Source organism: Hyla sarda, chromosome 6 (assembly GCF_029499605.1).
Source record: "Hyla sarda isolate aHylSar1 chromosome 6, aHylSar1.hap1, whole genome shotgun sequence".
In the NCBI taxonomy this organism is placed as follows: Eukaryota; Metazoa; Chordata; class Amphibia; order Anura; family Hylidae; genus Hyla; species Hyla sarda.
In genome coordinates, this window is record NC_079194.1 from 173,475,325 (window position 1) to 173,497,515 (window position 22,191).

The 22,191-nt window shown below is 41.5% G+C and overlaps 1 protein-coding gene across 1 annotated transcript in view; it reads right to left on the bottom strand.

Moving 5' to 3' along the window:
* Positions 1-1,161: 1,161 nt before the first annotated feature.
* Positions 1,162-22,191, bottom strand: part of CDH13 (cadherin 13) — a 973,781-nt gene continuing 952,751 nt past the window's right edge. Inside the window, exon 14 of the mRNA XM_056525819.1 lies at positions 1,162-3,268. Within this exon, the coding sequence (XP_056381794.1) occupies positions 3,261-3,268 (8 nt within the window). The 3' untranslated portion in view covers positions 1,162-3,260. The remainder of the gene's footprint in view (positions 3,269-22,191) is intronic.

Genomic DNA, 22,191 nt, shown 5'->3' on the forward strand with positions numbered 1-22,191 from the left:
TTAAACACTATTTCTATAATTATGCACCCAGTACTGATGTGCTTTTCTTTGCACAAAACGGCAAAAAAATAAAAATAAAACGGCAAAAAGAAAGAAAAAAAAACAATATAGACAATGCCAAGTATCCCCTGTGGTAGCAGAACAATTCTAAACATGCTGCCACTTACTTCAAATTGCAATATTTGCATAGCTATACATTTCTATCATGGTAGATTTAAACTAATTTCGTTAGGCAAGCTACACCACAGTGAATGATGAACTTACAGTAAAACTTTAGTTGCAAAATAATACTCATTAAAGGACCACCCTGAGGACATCAGAAATGATAAATAATCCCAGAAAGACAACAGAACAAATGGTTGCCGGTGGAAATAGGATGCATGTAGGTATACCTCAGGAACACTGTACTTAGAACTCTGTGTACTATGTTGACTGTTTATTTGTATTATTGTACTGCACAACCCAATGGTACTATGGATAACATGCCATTGGCTCCAGCTAAACTTTGTTCAGGAACACCTTCAAAGGAAGGCATGTAAAATGTTGAAAAGTGTAGAGCCCAAAAGTATGCACATTTTCATGCTAAAGGTGGCTCTGCTACAATGAAGAAACCATGTATATCAACATGTTCAACATCTTTTTCAATGATTCAATTGTTTTATTTGAAAAGTGAAGCCTTAATGAATAGTCTAATCCTCCATTATGGAAGTTCCCAATACCTTACACCACTCATAATATAAAAATTATTTTGGTAGAGATGTTAACATCAATATCATACTCCCCCTGTGCCACATTCACAGGTTTTCAAAAAAATAAAAAATAAACTGAGATCTACAGAACTGTTTAGTTTGGCCCTTAATTTTGACACAAAATCTGTTGTTCGACAGATTATTAAAATAAATTAAACAAGAGTTTTGCATTCTGTTCAACAGGGGGTGTGGCTTAGCAAAAGCACTTGGTGCTCTGCATAAGATGAGCATGCTTAAATGTGCCAAAAAATACAAAAAAAACTGACCAATATTAAAATGGTGCAAACTGAAACAGTCTAAAGATGCACTCAATTATTAAACAACCTGTTCCACTTCTGGGGCATATGTAAAATGCCTAGTCTAATCTAAGACTTAAACACTTTTTTTTATTTATTCCCACCACTGTGCTCAATTGTGTTTTTTTTTTTTTTTTCTCTGTGCCACTTAAGCCATTAAACAGCTCAATGCATCTCAGCTTTCTGGACCATGGGTGGGGTAGGGAAATTAGGGTAAGCAGCTTGCTCACTTAGGATCATAGCTAGGTGAGACATATGGGAGGAGATTTATCAAAACCTGCGCAGAGGAAAAGTTGCCCAGTTGCCTATAACAACCAATCAGATTGCCTCTTTCATTGTTAACAAGGCCTCTGAAAAATGAAAGAAGCGATCTGATTGGTTGCTATGGGCAACTTTGCAACTTTTCCTCTGGACAGGTTTTGATAAATCTCCCCATACTGACTGCTTGGTTCAAGGGGTGCATTAACAACTGCTTATGATTGTCTAGGGTATATGAAATAGGACTATCACCCTCAGTAAAGCTGTCCAGAACTTAGCATCGGAGTCTTTATCACCCCGTGCCTAGCCCAGGATCCAGTGGTATACCTTCAGGTGGTTTTAGGCTAAACCACGCCCTGGCCTCACAAATACAAGGGGGTAAGGCCATCTGCCCCTAGGGTAACAACATCTGCTCTCATCACACCCGCCATACCACACATGGAGTTTTTCACCTGGGTGAAGGAAAGGTAAGCTACCACTCCATTTAAAGATTCTGAAGGCATTAGTTTTTAATTTGTTTCTTCCAGAGATTTTTTCTGATTTGAGTAACATAAACCTTAGCTAAAGAATTATGAGGAGAACCCATTCTTTTCTCAGCTTCTTTTAAAGTAGGCTGCACCCTATTGCACTGGGAACGACTAAAGAACAAACTAGAAAGCTCCCTAACAATGTATATTATTACAAATACTGATCCTTTCCATCCCAGTTTGATGAACAGTTCCAAGAAAAATGGAACAATTGACAAGTTTGTATAAGATATCTGACAGGTAAAGCACAGCCTGAGGCACCTGTTTCTTACTACCTACATAGTAAAATAAAAGCTGAAGTAGACCCAGGTGACAGACTTGCCTTAAGATTTTCATTATAAAATATTTCATCTACTGTTTTTATATATATTATCATCTATATTACATTTTTATAGATACTCATTTAGTAAACTGCGCTTGTCAAACTCTATTTTTTTCTGAAGACACAATTGCATATTCTTAGAACACCTTCTATGTCACAAGATTGCACAGACCTATTAGAAGTAATATTTTGTAGACCCTAAAGCACCAAAAAAGAAGCCAGACCACCTTTTTGCAAACATGGATATTCTTGCAGAGAATCACACGTTTATGATGTGTGAAATGCGTTAAAGCAAGCTTAGCAATCATGGGACGTATGTACCTTTAAACACATTGCCTTCCATCTTCGGTAACTGGTCTGCTTATTAATTGATACAATCGTCCTCTGCAAAGGAAGGGGTTAATATCCTCTAATTACTTCTGACAGGCTTACAATGTGTTTAAGTGGAATCTTATTACATTTTATTTGCAGTGTGAATGTATCCTTAATGTGTTATTTCACCATCCCAGCTTTGCATTGCTGCCTTCTTGTCAAATACTGATTGGTAATCTTATTAACATGAACCCATTAAGTATTCCTTCGCTGTATTTCTCTGGAAGTGTTTCGGTTCAATGCACACAACATGCTGACTCGAAACACACTGCACACAGCCACGAGCCGTGTCTGGGTTTAGGGGCGGGGGTCTCATCTGTATTAAAATTAAGCACACGTACACACAAATCTGACAGACAAACTGTTTTAGATTCGGTAATCAGTACAACAAAGTAAAAACAAACTGTGTGCATGTGTGTATGTGATCAGTGTGTTCAGCCTTGAGGAGCAGTCCAAATAATGTTCTCATTGTCTTTCCGACAATTTTTTTTATAAGCACTGGTATCTTCAGCAGGGATCCATTAATACAAAGAATGCAGAACCGGAAGCTGTCAAGGACTGGTGTACCATTTTATAGACTAATTGAGGTTGCAAATTAAACAGAGTCTGGAGCAGTTGAGGCCCGATCTTGAAGAAATTGTATACTGCATTTTTCAGATATACATTTTTTTTTTCCACTTTCCCCTCTTCTTGTTTCCATGGCGATGTGATAGCCAGTGCAAAAAGTTCTCAGTGCTCACAGACCTATGTGAAACCGGAAAAAAAAAGACTTGTTATTAAAGATGAAAAGCCTCAAATACAAGTGAATATTTCATAGGTAACAGTGTCAATAGATTCATTTATCAGCACCAGGTGTGGGTGAATGGAATCCTAGCTATATGCAATCTACACCTTGGTGAGAGGTATGAAGTTACATTTCTGTTATAAGAAGATTAGCTTTACAGTGGAGAGAATGGTATGAACCCCTCAATGCAAGGTCTTTATAAATTCTTTCTGTTTTGGAAAAGATAGCAAGCAACAATGAGGGAGTCTTATGTTAAGGAAAGACTAAAATGAAAGAGAAAGTGGTGTCAGCTATAAAACTAATGGATGTTTCTGATCAATGTTACTCTTTGCTGTTTACCAGTTAGAACCTTGGTTGTGTACGGGGCCAATGTTGGGGGTCTGATACCTGGTGCATCATCTGTCACTGCTTAAGGAGACACCATTGACCCTGCTGACCTAGGCTACCACAGCTTACTTCACTGACCGATGAGAAGCATTATCTGAATTATTTCAGGATTAGCTATAATGACTCAGCAGCACAGTACCAGTCATCATGAGATCATATGCACAGGCATAATGGATCTCTATCAATCCATGGTAATGCCTGCTGAATAGACCACTTCAGATATTCCAGGCTTAGATACATCTGTTCAGCTGACAAAATCCCAGATGAATGGCTAAGATACACTGCAGAAACTGTAAAGCCCAAAATATTGACCCTGCTGCTCATTAGAGACTGTGACTGTGGTGCACATAAGCTTGGAATCCTTTAGCATGCATGTTTAGAATCTGGAAATGTGTCCTATTTGTACAGTTGACAAAATAGCCACTCTCATGAGCTGTTTTCATGGTACTTTTGTCACAAAATAACAAATTTAGAGCCCTTTTGCTTCCCAAGGTTATTTATTTTAACTTTTGTTATATTTTTCCCCTCCGTACTGTAAAATAATTGAGTATACATTTTGGTGACAGGTCCTCTTTAAGGATATTACTAGGATGAGAATAGACCTGGTTGAAGTCTTGCAGACATAAAATCAGTGACTATGTTTTCTCTTAACACTATGGCTGGTATTTCTTCTTGAATTAAAACCACCATTGAATAAATCACTTAAAGGGGTACTCCACTGGAAAAAAAAATTTAAACTGGTGCCAGAAAGTTAAACAGATTTGTAAATTACTTCTATCTAAAAATATTAATCCTTCCAGTACTGATAAGCTTCTGTATGTTCCATAGGAAGTTCTTCTCTTTTTGATTTTCCTTTCTGCCGCACCACAGTGCTCTCTGCTGACACCTCTTTCCATTTTAAGTACTGTCCAGAGTAGGAGAAAATCCCCATCACAAACCTATCCTGCTCTGGACAGTTCCTAAAATGAACAGAGGTGTCAGCAGAGAGCACTGTGGTCACACAGAAAGGAAATTCAAAAAGAAAAGAACTTCCTGTGGAACAGGCAGAAGTTGCTAAGTAGTGGAAGGATTAAGATTTTTTAAATAGAAGTAATTTATAAATCCCTTTAACTTTCTGGCACCAGTTGATTTAAAAAAATATATATATATATTTTCCAGGGGAGTACCCCTTTAAGTAAAACCTGATAAACTGTTGTCAGCTACTATAGGGACATGATAGGAGAAAGGGTACAGTGGCAACAGTTAAAAAATATCTGAAATTTTTAGGGGTACTCCGCCAAAGGATAGGGGATAAGATGTCTGATCGCGGGCGTCCCGCTGCTGGGAACCCCCGTGATCTTGGCTGCAGCAACCCGCTGTCATCAGTGCACAGAGCAAACTCGCTCTGTGTGTAATGACAGGCGATACATGGTAGGAAATATCACCTGAACAGTAGACATTCACCCAAGGTTCAAGGGGCAGATGAGCCCATAAAGCAATGGATTAATAGCATCTGCTATCAATGGCTACTGAACTGCAGTAGTCCCAGTATTATAGGTAATGGCAAATAGTTGGCACATCACTGCTTAGGGCAGTAGACTGCTTGGACAAATACTGCTTGTCTGCTTGAATAGCTTCACATTGTATAGCAGCAGAGTCCATATTCAGGGAAAGGTGAACCATAGCTTTCATGGTGTAGCAGGATACTGCTAAGAGACACATGGATAACTTTGGAATAAATGCAGATTTGAATAGATCTCCAGGATCAAATGTCATCCTTCCAGTGAGGAAAGGGGGGAACAGTGTTTACAGCTTATGAGTGATGTGCTCCTTTTCTGATTGGCTCTGCTTTTCGGCACTACACTACTCCCCCTTTGTTTTAGCAATCTGATGGCTGGACCCCGACTATTCAAGACTTTCTACATGTCCCAATGACATTTCAGTAATATTTGGAGGGAAACTATCAGCTCTATATCATGCTTAGAGTTGCAGACAAGGGCAGATACAACAAATTATACCTGTATCAGAGCTGATAACTGTTTGCAAAGTTATGAATATGTGTGTTTCTTTCTAGCTTTTTCTAGCTGAAGTGTCATAGAGGCCATGCTAAGCTGCAGCATGCATGCCTCTGCCCTCCCCTACCCTTCCTGCTTGGCTTCCGGCACTAAGCCTTGTACTATCAGCAAAGGCTGGGAAGGGTGGGGGAGGGAGATGGCATGAATGCTGCAGCTTGGCAACATGTCCTTGACACTTGAGCTCTGAGCATGACAGAGCGCTGACATATTCCCATAAAAAATGATAAGTAAACTTTAACATTAATAGTTGCTTCTTGAAAGTCATGTCTGCATTTGTCCCAGTACAACCTAGTACATACATAATAACAATAAAAAACTGATGCACTGACACCCAAATCATTATTACAGATCTACATGTCTACAAACAATACTCACAGAAACCATTTACATGAGTGTGAGCCATCAGCTACTTATGTGGATTACTATGTGCTCACACACTATTACATAATAGTTATTTGGAACAATGACACTTATTTATTCTATTTTTTCCCCTTTTTTCAGTCATCAACAAGAGCATTAAGAACAAGTGAAGTGTGCTCTACATCATGCATGGATGTGTCAGTACTTGAAAATAATTGCTAAGTGGCAAAGTACGCAACAAATTTAGGAAAAAATATTACTTTCTCTCCACAGAGTGGTAGTTCATTTGCTTGAGCTGCCTAAAAGCCTGTATCGTAAACTGCTAGCAATGTTGTATTAGTTGTAGAATAATGTCTAATGAGTTAATATCCATGATGAAAGAATAAGACTCATGAACTAGTGGGGAACCATCTAAATAGGTGGCAATTGGCATAAAGCAAATTTCCGATTTGGTATATGATCTGTAATGTAAATGTATTACAATTTATATGATTTGGTAATGAGTAACTTTGCAAAAATGTATTTAAAGGGATACTTCAGTACTTACAGTAACTACGTATCCCCTATCAACAGGATAGGGGATAAGTGTCTGATCCAAGGGGGTCCGACCATTGGACCCCCCCTCAGTGATCTCTTGCCCGGGTTTCTGACTTTTCTCATGGATTGAGCACCCATCACTTTGTGCACGGAGTAGTGTTGACCACTGAACGAAGCGGTGGTAGACATGTCTGCTCCATGCATCTCTATGGGAGAGACGGAGATACCCGAGCATTGTGTCTCTGGCTCACCCATAGAGATGCATAGAGGGGGCGTGTGCAAAGGTTGAGTCATTACGAATATATAAATATTATATCTAATATAATATCTAAATAGTCGCTAAATTGTGAAGTGCCGATATTCGCAATAAAAATTTGCAGTACGAATATTCGTGCTCAACACTATTGAAGATGTGTTGTGTAACTGGTGTAATCACAAAGCTCACGAGAATGATAAAAGGGGAAGACAATTGGCCACTGAACACTGTAGCCCACAAATATCAAACTGTGTGAGAGAAATAGTGGAGATAAATTTTCACAGCAACCAATCACAGCTCAGCTAACGAGCGCTGGTAAAATAAAAGCTGAGCTGTGATTGGTTGCTATAGGTGGATCACTCCAGTTTTTCTCTCACATAGTTTGATAAATCTGGGCCTGTGTAACCAATCAGATTATAATAATAATGAAATAAGAAAAAGGTTAGCTTTACAGGGTAACAATAGAAGACTATGTAAGCAATAAGATAGTGGACATAATGGTGGCAGTTAAAGATGAGTTGTAAAAGGGCAGATATATAAGTATGTGATGAATCAGGTGATAGAAATACAGTGATTCCTCAACTTACAATGGCCTCAGGTTACAATATTTTTAATATACAATGATTTTTTCTGGACCCAAGTAGCTTGAAACCAAACTCAACATACAATGCTATGGATAGTCCAGATATGCAAAACGTGTCAATGGATGGAAGAACCGACCAATCAGAATGGATATTTCATTGTTAAAACAACTGTATTACTGAAGTGCTTGGAATGTCTGGCTGTCTGGTAGCGTCTCCCTACAGTACCTGGAGGTACTACATATTCTCTTCTACTCTTTACCTGTACAAGGGTTAGCTGCTCTTTTGGACACTAGGTGGAGACGGTTCCATTTTACTGTGTTTTTGTGTACTGTACAGGATCTTTAAGAAGCACATGTCCTCTACATAGACAGTGATTTACAGCTTCTAGCAGCTCTTTATTACTGTTATATGTAAGCACTTGCTTCATCTGTTTTAGTTATCTACTTATATTTCCTTAATCCTAACTTTTTTCAATTTTTGGATGACATTTTGGGGCTTCAGAACCAATTACCAGGTTTCCATAGAGTTATTGTCCCAACATACAACAGTTTTAACACACACAATAGTAATCCGGAACCCAAATAATATTGTGAGGGGTCAAAATAGGACAGGAGTAACCAATCAGGTCATAGGAATGATAGCACCAGGAGATGACCTACCAATTTAAAGGGCTATATTAGTACTGCATGTCATAAGACAGTGTCATGATGTCAGAAGAGGACATTTTATAGAGTTACTTTGAGGGATGAAACTGCAAAGCTAGGGGCGGTAAACTGGGGTAGCACCATAGATTTGTACTTTTAATATAATTTGATATTTTCATAATTATCCAAGGAAGTGGCGAGGGGCCATATATTCTTCAATATGGCATGTCTCTTGAAAGTAAGTGGTAGGGAAAGAACCTCTAACATATTGGCCCTCATTTACTAACAGGATTCTGACTCTTTTTGTCAGGTTTTGCGCCTAAATTCTGTCTGTGACAGAATGTGCGACAGAAAAAACCCAATAGAATCTGAATCACTGTGAGTGAAAATAAAACCTACAAAATGGGCGGTATTTTCTGGAAAAGGGGCGTGTTCCCTACATTTCATCCAAAATCACTAGTCTTTTCTGAAAATCACTCCGAAAATCATGTGAATTTTCTGGGAAGAAAACCCTACACTTTAAAGAATGTATAAAGTTTCAGAAAGTGGAGTAAATTCTACGGCTGTTTGTTCCTTTGTCTGCCTCGTCTTCTTGAAGCAATTCTTACTTGTAATTTTTCCTTTTTTGGTACAATTAAATTATTAAGTAACGTTTTAGCTTTAGCCAGTCTTTTCAACACTTTTTTTTTGCGAAAAAGTGTTGGAGAGTACCATTTAAAAAATTTATATAAAAAATATACAGTAGTGATTGAAAAAATTGTATTTAACAAAATGTATGTTTTTAATAACTAAATTTTTATAAATTTTTAAATAGGGATCAATTTATGTGTGCGGGCAGGGCAATAAAAATGTAGCCGACAATAATAAAAATGTAGTGTTTGTGTGTGCTTTTCCCTTTTTTTTTCAAAATTTTTTAGGTAGTACTACTCACAGCATGGAACACACTGTTCCATGATGGGAGTAGTATTATCTGTACTAATAGCCAGATCGCCCATTGCAATTCTCCTGTATAATTTATAGATGCGCTCTTCTATGGTCCCCTGCACTGCCGTATATATACACATATTCATATTTCCCACAGAGAGCTGTGATTGGCTGGAACCATTTGGCCTATCACAGCTCTCTGCGGGAAATAGGAATAGGAGTATATACAGGGCAGTGCAGGGGGACCATAGAAGTGCGGCCGACCGCATCTGTACATTATACAGGAGCATCCCAGCGGGTGTCAGGAGTGATACCCACTGTAAACCCACACTCTACTCCATGCTGGGAGATGTAGTACCTGCATTAATAGACAGATCGCAACAGGTGTCAGAAGTTACACTCGCTGCGATCTGTCTATTAATGCTGGTACTACAGCTCCCAGCATGGAGCAGAGTGTGCTCCATGTTGGGAGTAGTAGTATTTGCAGTTAAGGACACATCACAGTGGATGTCACTTCTGACACCTGCTGCGATCGTCCTATATATTGCAGAGATGCGGAGCAGCTCTCTACAGCACTCGCATCTCTGCACTATACTCCGGCCGGCCACTTACTCATTGATATTTCCCTCAAAGCTGTGATTTGCTGCAACCATCCGGCCAATCCCCACTCTGGGCGGAAAATATGAATGAGTGATGTTCTATTCACATCACTGGCGGGGGTACAGAGCAGAGAGCGCTGTATAGAGCGGCTCCGCATCTCTGCTATATTATGGATGATCGCATCAGGTGTCACGACTGACACCCGGGGCGATATGTCTATTAGTACAGGTACTACTACTCCCATCATGACACATTCTGTTCCATGTTGGGAGTAGTAGTACTACCTAAAAAATTTTACAATAAAATGAAAAAAAAAAGTTAAATGCACACACACACACACACACACACTAATTAAAATTTCGTTATAAAAAAATTACATTTAGTTAAATACTTTTTTTTCCATCCCTACTGCATCCATTTTTTTATTTTATTTTCCTGGGTTTTAATTTAAAAAACTGTCGCAATGTGACAGATCTTTCATTGCGACATATTTAGGCTAAGTTTCTACTTGGTTTTTTGTCCTGCATTTTTTTTGTTTGAAAATCTAGCGTTTTTTCTGGCATTCTTTCTGGCGTTTTTTCATTTGTGTGGAAATTGCATTTTTGGCACCTTGGCAGTTTTTTTTTTTGTACCCAAAATTTGTTGTGTACCAAAAGATGCAGTAGTGATGGAAAAAAATTTATTTAACAAAATGTTTATTTTTTATATAAATTTTTTTATTAATTGTTAATAAAGTTTGTGTGTTTCACTTTTTTTCTCTATTTTTTTTAGGTAGTACTACTACTCCCAGCATGGAACAGACTGTTCCATGATGGGAGTAGTAGTACCTGTACTAATAGACATATCGCCCGGGTGTCAGTCGTGACACCTGATGCGATCGTCCATAATATAGTAGAGATGTGGAAAATTTTGTAATAAAAAAGATAGATTTCGTTAGATACAATTTTTTCCTTCACTACTGTATCTTTTTTAATTTAGTTTTTTAATGGTACTCTACGAAATTTTATTAAAAATGTATCTTCATCACTTTTTTGGATCACTGAAGTCCAAAAAAGAATAAAAACTGCCAGCCAAAACGTCAAAGTTAAAACCCACATGTCGTTTTTCTTGGCATTTCCCCCCCCCAAAAGGCAAGTAGAAACTTAGCCTTATGGATACCGTGTGACAGAATTTTTCCCTGTGACTAAAAATATTGGGAAACGTGCGACAGATATCAAGTGAAAAAAAGGTTGGAAACACAAAAAAGAAACACAAACTTACACTCCACTCTTAGTAAATGAGGGCCATTATTTGCGATGTGGTCATCCTAGACTATAAAATTATTTGAGCTAAATTAACTGCATAGAAGAGGGAGAATAGAACTGCAGACTTATGTAGTGCATTACATTGTTTCGTAATGTAAAACCCTATTTACATAATATGTTGTCGAACACAAGTGCTCAGACTGACTGACGGCAGCAGCTTTTGAAGCAAGCCTGGCAGGAAGATAAATGTATTTTACCGGAGACTGGAGCGGAATATCTTTGATGGAAGGTACTTGGCTAATGTCTGTGGCATTTCTCCTATACAGCTATATAGTAAAAATTCAATTTATATTAATGAATCTGCACAAGAGCCACTTACACTCTCACCAGTTGTCTTGTACTTCTTTTGATGTCAGAACTTCTTAAATTTACTCCATGGTTTAAACATCAAAAGAATACAGATCAGCACTAAAAGGCCTTCAAAAGGCTGCTAAAAAAAACCTAAGGCATCTTGGTTTTATATTAAGCAAAATAACAACATCCTCCAGGGTGTCTAGAGACTTGAAGTTTTTTTTATTTTGTTTACACTGACCATCTATAATGATGAATATTTAAATTCTATCATTAACCCTATCAAGTCTTCATAAAACTCAACCCTCCACCTACATGACAGCCCATATTAAGGATTTTCAAACTCATAAACACCCTTTAGGTTAACCATAGATGGTCATTAGAGATGAGCAAATTTCCTCAAAAATGTTGTTTCGGTCTGAATTTATTTGCGGCGAATTGCTATTAAAAACGGCTATTTCTGGCCTACAGAGAGCATCAATAGGGCTCAATTTGGCTTGCTGTAACAGAAATAGGGTGTGTGCTGGGGTAGTGAAATAATACTGTTATTCAGCATGACATGTAGATCAGAGGCGTCGCTATTAGAATCACTGTCGCAGAGCAGCACAATCACAGAGCCTGGAGGTGGCATTAGTATGAGGAGATCATATAGTGGCTGAATGACACAGCCTAGAGTTGGTGGCAGCATGGGGAGAACATATAGTGGCTGAATGACACAGCCTTTAGTTGACGGCAGCATGAGGAGAACATATAGTGGCTGAATGACACAGCCTGGAGTTGGCGGCAGCATGAGGAGAACATATAGTGGCTGAATGACACAGCCTGGAGTTAGCGGCAGCATGAGGAGACCATTTAGTGGCTTAATGACACAGGCTGGAGTTGGCAGCAGCATGAGGAGACCATATAGTGGCTGAATGACACAGCCTGGAGTTGGCAGCAGCAGAAGGAGAACATATGGTGGCTGAATGACAAAATTTGGAGGTGGCGGAAGCATGAGGAGACCATGTAATGGCTGAATGGCACAGCCTGGAGTTGGCAGCAGCATGAGGAGACCATATAGTGGCCTAATGACACAGCCTGGAGTTGGCAGCTGCATGAAGATAACATATAGTGGCTGAATGACACAGCCTTGAGGTGATGGAAGCATAAGGAGCCCATGCAGTGGCTAAATGACACAGCCTGGAGTTGGTGGAAGCATGAGGAGACTATATAGTGGCTTAATGACACAGCCTGGAGTTGGCGGCAGCATGAGGAGAACATATAGTGGCTGAATGACACAGCCTGGAGGTGGCGGCAGCATGAGGAGACCATATAGTGGCTGAATGACACAGCAGGGAGGTGGCGGCAGCATGAGGAGACCAAATAGTGGCTGAATGACACAGCGTGGAGGCTGCAGCAGCATGAGGAGAACATATAGTGGCTGAATGACACAGCCTGGAATTGGCGGCAGCATGAGGAGACCATATGAATTTGATTCTTGTTTTTTGTGAAATATTCTACTTTACGTTAGTAGAAAACTGCACCCCTTAAAGTATTCAAAATGACATTCAGAAAGTTTGTTAACCCTTTGGGTGTTTCACAGGAATAGCAGCAAAGTGGAGGAGAAAATTCAAAATCTTTTTTTTTTTTTACACCCATGTAAACCCATTTTTCTTCATTTTACAAGGGGTAATAGGTAAAAATGTCCCGCAAAATATGTAACCCTATTTCTCTCGAGTAAGGAAATACCTCATATGTGGATGTAAAGTGCTCTGTGGGTGAACTAGAGGGCTCAGGGGAAGGAGCGACAATGGGATTTTGGAGAGCAAATTTGGGGACATGTCTCATTTAGGAAGCTCCCATGGTGCCAGAACAGCAAAAAAAAAAACACATGGCACACTATTTTGGAAACTACACCCCTAAAGGAACGTAACAAAGGGTACAGTGAGCCGTAACACCCCACAGGTGTTTGACAAATTTTCACTATAGTTGGACGTGAAAATGAAAAAAAAAAATTTCACTAAAATGCTGGTGCAACCCCAAATTTTTCATTTTCACAAGAAGTAATAGGTAAAAATGTCCCCCAAAATTTGTAACCCCATTTCTTTCGAGTAAGAAAATACCTCATATGTTGATGTAAAGTGTTCTGTGGGTGCACTAGAGGGCTCAGAAGGGAAGGAGCGACAATGGGATTTTGGAGAGCGAATTTTGCTGAAATGGTTTTTGCGGGGCATGTCACATTTAGCAAGCCCCCATGGTGCCATAACAGCAAAAAAAAAAATACACATGGCACACTATTTTGGAAACTACATCCCTCAAGGAATGTAACAAGGGCCATAGTGAGCCTTAACACCCCACAGGTGATTTACGAATTTTCACTAAAGTTGGATGTGAGAATGAAATTTTTAATTTTTTTCACTAAAATGCTGGTGTTATCCCAAATTATAATTTTTTAGAAGGTGTAATAGAAGAAATTGTGTTACAAATTTTGGGGGCTTTTTCTCCTAAGTATGGAAATACCCCATATGTGGACGTGTGTGTTCTGCGGGCGAACTACAATGCTCAGAAAAGAAGGAGTTCCATTGGGCTATTGGAAAGAGAATTGGGTTGGAATAGAAGTCAGGGGCCTTGTGCGTTTACAAAGCCCCCCGTGCTACCAGAACAGCGGAACCCCCCCCCCACATGTGACCCCATTTTGGAAACTACATCCCTCACAGATTTAATAAGGGGTGCAGTGAGCATTTACACCCCACTGGCATTTGACAGATTTTTTGAACAGTGGGCTGTGCAAATGAAAAATTCAATTTTTCATTTTCACGGATCACTGTTCCAAAAATCTGTCCGACACCAGTGGGGTGTAAATGCTCAATGTACCCCTTATTACATTACATGAGGGGTGTAGTTTCCAAAATAGGGGTCGCATATGGGGGGGGGGTCCATTGTTCTTGCACCATGGGGGCTTTGTCAATACACGTGGCATACAATTCCAGCCAAATTCTCTCTCAAAAAGCCCAATGGCACTCCTTCTCTTCTGAGCCCTGTAGTTCTCCCGCAAAGCACTTTACATCCACATATGGGGTATTTTTTTTTACTCAGAAGAAATGGTGTTACAACTTTTGGGGGGCTTTTTCTCCTATTACCCCTTGTGAAAATAAAAACTTTGGGGTAACACCAGCATTTTAGTGAAAAAAAATCAGATTTTTCATTTTCAAGTCCAACTTTTAATGAAAATTTGTCAAACACCTTTGGGGTGTTAAGGCTCACTATTACCCCTTGTTACATTTCGTGAGGGTGTAGTTTTCAAAATGGGGTCACATGTGGGTGATTTTTTTTTGCGTTCATGTCAGAACCGCTGTAACTCAGCCACCCCTGTGCAAATCACCAATTTAGGCCTCAAATGTACATAGTGCACTCTCACTCCTGAGCCTTGTTGTGTGTCCGCAGAGCATTTTACGTCCACATATGGGATATTTCCGTACTCAGGAGAAATTACGCTTCAAATTTTGGGGGTCAATTTTTCCTTTTACTTCCTGTAAAAATGATAAGTATGGGTCAACACCAGCATATTAGTGTAAACATTTTTATTTTTTTACACTAACATGCTGGTGTAGACCCCAACTTTACCTTTTCATAAGGGGTAAAAGGAGAAAAAGCCCCCCAAAATTTGTAGTGCAATTTCTCCCAAATACGGAAATACCCCATTTGTGGCCCTAAACTGTTGCCTTGAAATATGACAGGGCTCCGAAGTGAGAGAGTGCCATGCGCATTTGAGGCCTAAATTAGGGATTTGCATAGAGATGGACACAATATTGTTTCCCAAACAGGGTGCCTCCAGCTGTTGCAAAACTCCCAGCATGCCTGAACAGTCAATGGCTGTCCGGCAATACTGGGAGTTATTTTGCAACAGCTGGAAGCTCTGTTTTGGAAACACTGCCATATGAGACATTTTTATTTGGGGGGGGGGGGCAGTGTAAGGGGGTGTATATGTAGTGTTTTACACTTTATTTTATAGTAGTGTAGTGTGGTGTTTTTAGGGTACATTCACACGGGCAAGGGTTCACATCGAGTTTCCCGCTGGGAGTTTGAGCTGTGGTGGAAAATTTGCTGCAGCTCAAACTGAAAGGGAAACTGGCTGTAAACCTCTGCCCGAGTGAATGTACCCTCTGCATTCACATGGGGGGGGGGGCTAACCTTCAACTGTTGCAAAACTACAACTCCCAGCATGCACTGACAGACCGTGCATGCTGGGAGTTGTAGTTATAATAAGCACTAAAAAAGAAAACACCTTACGCTTAGGTAAGTAACTGTGCATGAAATTGAGAACACCGATAAGAAGAGATTGAAGCACAGCAAAAAGGATTATAAAAAATGCTAAACTTTATTTAGTTCATGAAAACATAATAAATATAAAAGACAGCAAATAGAGAAATAGAGTGCAAAAAGGCACCAGATACAGCAGAACAACAGTGGGCATAGAGGCTGGCTAAATAACAGCATATATGGTATCATAGACAGTTACTAAGAGACAAAAGGTAAAGACAGGGCATCAGGCAAAAACGCCTGAGCCTCAATTACTAGTAAATGTATCCAGAGACTGCCATAGATAAATCATGCAAGAGTGACAACATGGTACAGGATGCCAGACCATACCCAGGGGACGTGAGGAAGAATTTTGGATAAGCAAAACAATCGTTGGGGTCTGGTGGGTATGGTCTGGCATCCTGTACCATGTTGTCATTCTTGCATGATTTATCTATGGCAGTCACTGGATACATTTACTAGTAATTGAGGCTCAGGCGTTTTTGCCTGATGCCCTGTCTTTACCTTTTGTCTCTTAGTAACTGTCTATGATACCATATATGCTGTTATTTAGCCAGCCTCTATGCCCACTGTTGTTCTGCTGTATGTGGTGCCTTTTTTGCACTCTGTTTCTCTATTTGCTGTCTTTTATATTTATTATGTTTTCATGAACTAAATACATTTTTTATAATCCTTTTTGCTGTGCTTCAATCTCTTCTTATCGGTGTTCTCGAGTTGTAGTTATGCAACAGCTGGAGGCACACTGGTTGGGAAACACTAAGATAAGTAACAGACTACCACAGTGTTTCCGCACCAGTGTACCTCCAGCTGTTGCAAAATTACAACTACAAGCATGCCCAGACAGCCTTTGGCTATCTGGGCATGCTGGGAGTTGAAGTTGTGAAACTATGCAGAAGTGAAGATCACTTACTAGATTTACACTGCTGAATTCTGCTGCCGCCGGTCCTCCCCGCCGCAGGTCCCCAGCTGTCTTCCCCTGTGTGCAAACGGTGCCCCGCTGTGTGCTTGCAGTCCCCCGCTGTGTGCCGGAGGTCTCCCCGGGTAACCGCCGTAGCCATCTTTGTCCTGCTCTGCCAGGACTTCCAGAGCGGGCAGAGCGGGGATCTCAACTTTGACCCTCCCACCCCTGCCCTGCGATTGGCCGATCGCCGATCGGCCAATCGCAGGGGATAGGAGGAGGTGGCACCCCTGCCATCTCACTCCTATACTTTATGATGATCGGAGCTGTCTCTGACAGCTCCGATGATCCTTATTTTCCATGCTATCGGGTCACCAGAGACCCGATCAGCCCAGAAAAGCCGTCATTCTCAAGACCCCCCTGGGTGATGTGCCGGGATGGCTGCTGATAGATATCAGCAGTCATCCCATTCCGATCACCGTGTCCAGAGACGAGGTGATCCAGGAAAGCTGTGCCGTAAGTGTACGGCACTGTACTTCTTAGCAGCGCCGTACATTTACAGCACTCATCCTTAAGGGGTTAAACAAAGCCTGGAGTTGGCGGCACCATGAGGAGAACATATAGTGGCTGAATGACACAGCCTGGAGTTGGCAACAGTAGCATCAGGAGTACTGAAAGTTACCTAGTGACAGAGTGGTGCGGTAGGTGGCAATACCAGTACCCGGTGACGAAGATGGGTGAGAAAAGGAGAACTTGGGATCAGATGTGTGGCATCAGGCTGGTGTCAGAATCAAAATAGTAGCTGAGGCAGGTAGGCAGAAGAAAACGGTCTCTTTTGTAAAAATGTTAGTGTGCACAAGTGAGTATTGAGCATAGGCATTACATAAACCGTAACTTTTAATAAGATTCTTAGGATAAAATATATGGACCCAATTTTTTTTTTTAATCAAACAAAAGGAAAGGTGTGCAAAAAAACACCATGTCCCACCTACACCACCAAGTATTGATGTGATGTAAAGACCTCTAAAAGGTGGAAGGAAACAACGTATGGTCCATTGTAACCAGTGAGGGTAAAAACTTCCCGTTTAAGGCCCTACTCTCGCATCATTAATTCCCTTCTTGGCAAGTGTTACTCACCCTAAAAAGGGTGGCCTCACACAGGAACCTCTCCCTATTTCCACCTACAAACACTGCCATTTCCCAGGGTTTTTAGGGGGAAATAGGGATTAGTTCCTGTGTGGGGCCACACTTTTTAAGACGAGTAACACTTTCCTCGAAAAGGTGGAAGGGAACAACGTATTGTCCATTGTAGCAGGTGGGGTAAAAACTTCCCCTGTAAGGCCCTACTCTCGCCCTATTAATTCCCTTCTTGGCAACTGTTACTCACCCTAAAAAGGGTGGCCCCACACAGGAAACTCTCCATTTTCACCTAAAAACCCTGGGAGGGAGAGGTTCCTGTGTGGGGCCGCCCTTTTTAGGGCGAGTAACACTTGCCAAGAAGGGAATTAATAATGCGAGAGTAGGGCCTTACAGGGGAAGTTTTTACCCCCACCGGTTACAATGGACCATACATTGTTCCCTTCAACATTTTAGAGGTCTTTGCATCACATCAGTATTTGGTGGTGTAGGTGGCACATGGTGTTTTTTGCACACCTTTCCTTTTCTTTGTTTCAAAAAGAATTGGGTACATGTATTTTATCCTAAGAATATTATTACAAGTTAAGTTTTACGTAATGCCTATCCTCAATACTTACTTGTGTTCTGATGTGGAGGAATGCCTGTAACTGGGGAGCAGTGCCTTTAATCTGTTTGGCACTATCCATATTTGTGAAGTGTTGGTGTGGCACCATGGTCAATCTACTCTCATGCATCAGGCATTGGTGGGTGGAAATCCTGGCTGATCCATGCCTGATTCACCTTCATAAAGGTCAGTCTCTCCACATTTTTCATGGACAGACAAGTTCTCTTTGGGATTGCCTGCTCTGATGGCACAATACTGGCCGGGTAGGACAGCTTTTCCAGGGCAAACTCTGCTAGTTGCAGTCACAAATCAAGTTTGGCTGCCCAGAAGTCCAGCGGATCTTCAAGGTGTGTTGGCATGGTCATGTCAAGGCATGACACCACCTGCTGGTTCAGGTCCTGCTCCAGGTCTACATGCTGCTGATGAGTTGCTTCACTATGCGTGTGAAGAAAGCTACTAATCAACGACTGTCAAACCTACTAAAACCACCCATTTAGCGAAACCTAAACTGTTCTCCACTGTGCCCCTCCCCCTCCTCCTCAAGTTCAGCCCCAACAGGGCTCATGTGGCTGTAAGATGTAGGTGCCATGTCTCCATTGCCCTGACCAGTCATTGTTTCCAACATGTGTTGTAGAAAATGAAGCAGTGGAATGATGTTGTTCATCCTGTAATCCTGGCGACTGACTAATAAGGTGGCTTCCTCAAAGGGCCTGAGCAAACAGCAGTTGTCACTAGTTGACATTGAAGTTACACAGGGGAGTCCCCCTATCCGCTTGGATCATCAAGAAATCGGTGATGGCTTTTCTCTGTTTGTATAGTCAGTGCAACATATGGAGGGTGGAATTCCAACGTGTGGAAACGTCACAAATCAAACTATGTTGGGGGATGCCATTCTGATGCTACAGCTCAAGGAGGGTGTGCTTTAAGTTGTATGAGTGGCTGAAGTGCATGCAAAGTTTCATTCCCATTGTTAAGATGTCTTGCAGATGGGGGGAAAACTTCCAAAATCGCTTGACAACCAGATTGAACACGTGTGCCATGCAGGGCATGACTCAGTCTTCCTTGAATATGTTCTTCCCATTGTCGGTCACCAAGGTTCCTATTTACAATTTTTGTGGAGTAAGCCATGATTCGATTTTTTCATGAATTACTTTTAACAGTTCCTCCCCTTTGTGACTCAGTTCGCCAAGGCAAACCATGTGAAGAACAGCATGACACCGCCGTACCCTGCACACATGATATACTGGAGGGGCACTGAAACTTGTCTGGGCAGTGGAAGCAGAGGACCAATGACCTAAGAGTTTGGAGGCAAAAGTGGCGTGACCTGACCAAGTTGCTGTTGTGGCTGTGCAGGAACCACATTTACCCAGTGGGCCGTAAAGGACATGTATTGTGCCTGACTGTAGTTACAGCTCCAGGCATCGGTGCTGCCATTCACTTTGGTACACACCGACAGGCTCAAGGACTGGCCCACCTTCTGTTCCACAAAATTGTGCAGGGCTGGTACTGCCTTCTTAGCAAAGAAATGACAGCTTGGAACTTTCCACCTCGGCTCGGCACAAGCAATCAGATCTCTGAAAGTTGCAAAGTCCACCACTTAAAAAAGGGATAGACTGCAGCACCAGCAACTTGGACAGGAGCACATTCAGCTTCTGCCCCATTGGATGAGTTGGCGCATACTGTTGTCTCTTGGACATGGCTTCGCTGATGGATTGCTGGCGGAATGACTGACTTGAAGTAGAGGGAGCAGGAGCATCTGGAAGGACAGAAGATGGGTATGGCACACAGCTCCCTTTGGCTGAGGTGGTGGAGCCTTGTGTCTGCACATCACTGATGTCCTCCTCAGGTTCCTCAACAGTGTCTGCTTCAGCAGCCTGAACGATCGCAACACCACCTCCCACGCCACTATACTCATCACTACTTGCCCGCCTTGCGGTGGATGTCTCCCCAATTCTTGGCTGGGCATTAGCTGCTGTCTGTCCTCTAGATCTTCCTCACTAAATAGTGGAGCTGAACCCACAGCATAAGATACTTCTGTGAGGGAGGGAACAGCATAGGACAGAGGCAATGGGAGGACAGGGACTGCTCCCAGTCCATGCCAACTGACGGTTGTGTCTGAGGAACCCACCCACTGTTGACTGGGAGTGTCAGATGTCACTTGTGATTAAGTGGATGACTGTATTAACCAATCAATGATGGCAGATGGCTTGTTGGTCAAGACACGACCGCTAGCTGGTACCTCACGCTGCAACTCCTGCTGTCACTAACCCTAGTCTGCTGCGACCTCTGCCTGATGAATTTAGGCCTTTTCCACTCCTCTGTGCACGTCCTGGCACTTCTATGCCTGACATACTTAGTGCGTATATGAGGGGAGTACAATACGCTCCACCACGCTTAAAACAGTATTTGTCTACAGCACCAGCAGGTCAGTACTTTTGGCTGTCCTTTTACAATATCTAGGCCCTTAAGACTTTTTCAGGAACAAAATGTTACAACACTTATGGTATGCACTTATGAGGGCAGAAATTTGTGCTACAGTACGCTTAAAAAGTTTTTCTGCACAACACCAACAGTTGACACCAGTGCTGCAGCACACAGTCGCTGTGTACTACAGCCAAGTTTGTACTTTCTCAATGTCACTCCCTTCCCTATCCATGCTTCTTGGCAGGATTTGTGCTTGAGCTGAATCGCTGCTGTTCTTCTGTTCAGCACACTGCTCTCTGATCCTCTCTATAATAGAACGCTGTAGACAGTGACTGTTAGGTGATCTCCGGGAGATTCTGAGTGTGTCCAGGCAGAAATTATTAAGCGGATTTTCCGTTCACAAATTCCGCTTCACAAATTTGGTAGTGTGAATTTGTGAACGGAAACCCATTCTCCATACTATGCATTTTAGTAAGCAGAATTTCTGCCTACAATTTCAAAGCAGTATTGCAGGCGGAAATTCCATAGTGTGAACCTAGCCTAAGAATGCTTTTCTGTGACAAACAAACTGCTCTCCGTCTAACAGAACACTGACTTGACTATGAGGTAAATTACTGCAGGGAAAAGCTTTTCTGTGTAACACACGGGGCATGCAGCAGATAATAGGGGGAACCGGGGTAAAATCACAGAGTCTAAGTCAGCTGAGAGGATTGTGGGAGGGCCCTTACCTGCTTCCTCACCAACTGATCAGTGCTTCTGTGCTCCTGGAAGCTTCAGCAGCCTGAAGCAATGGAGCACAGATTACACTGATCAATGCTGTGCTATGGCACAGCATTGCTCAGTATATGCAATCTGTAGGTTGCATGTAAAAGTCCCCCATGGGGACTGAAAAATAGTGTAAAAAAGGTAAAAAATATATTAATAAATGTGAATCAACCCATTCCCTAATAAAAGTTTGAATCAACCCCATTTTTCCCTTTTTAACCTCTACAGGACCCATGACGTACCAGTACGTCATGAGTCCACTCCCATTCTATAATGCGGGGCCACGGTGTTGAAGTTGAACGCCGCATCTAAAGTGAAAGTAAATCATTGCCGGTTAGCACAGGGAGCTGTTCGTGATGTCCGCGGCAAAATGGTGGCATCCCGAACAGCTGTGACACAGCAGGAGGATCCCATACCTTGCCTCCTGGTGTCCGATCGTGAATGACTGCTCAGTGCCTGAGATCCAGGCATGAGCAGTCAAGTGGCCTATGAGAAACCATTGATCAATGTAAAAGATCAGTGTGTGCAGTGTTATAGCTTCCTATGGGAGCTATAACATTGCAAAAATAATGTGAAAAAAAGTGAATAAAGATCATTTAACCCCTTCCCTAATAAAAATTTGAATCACCCCCCTTTTCCCATTGAGAAAAATAAACATATGTGGTATCGCCGAGTGTGGAAATGTCCGAATTATAAAAATATATAATTAATTAAACCGCACGGTCAATGGCGTACGCGCAAAAAAAGTCCAAAATAGTGTGTTTTCGGTCACTTTTTATATCATGAAAAAATTTATAAAAAGTGATCAATAAGTC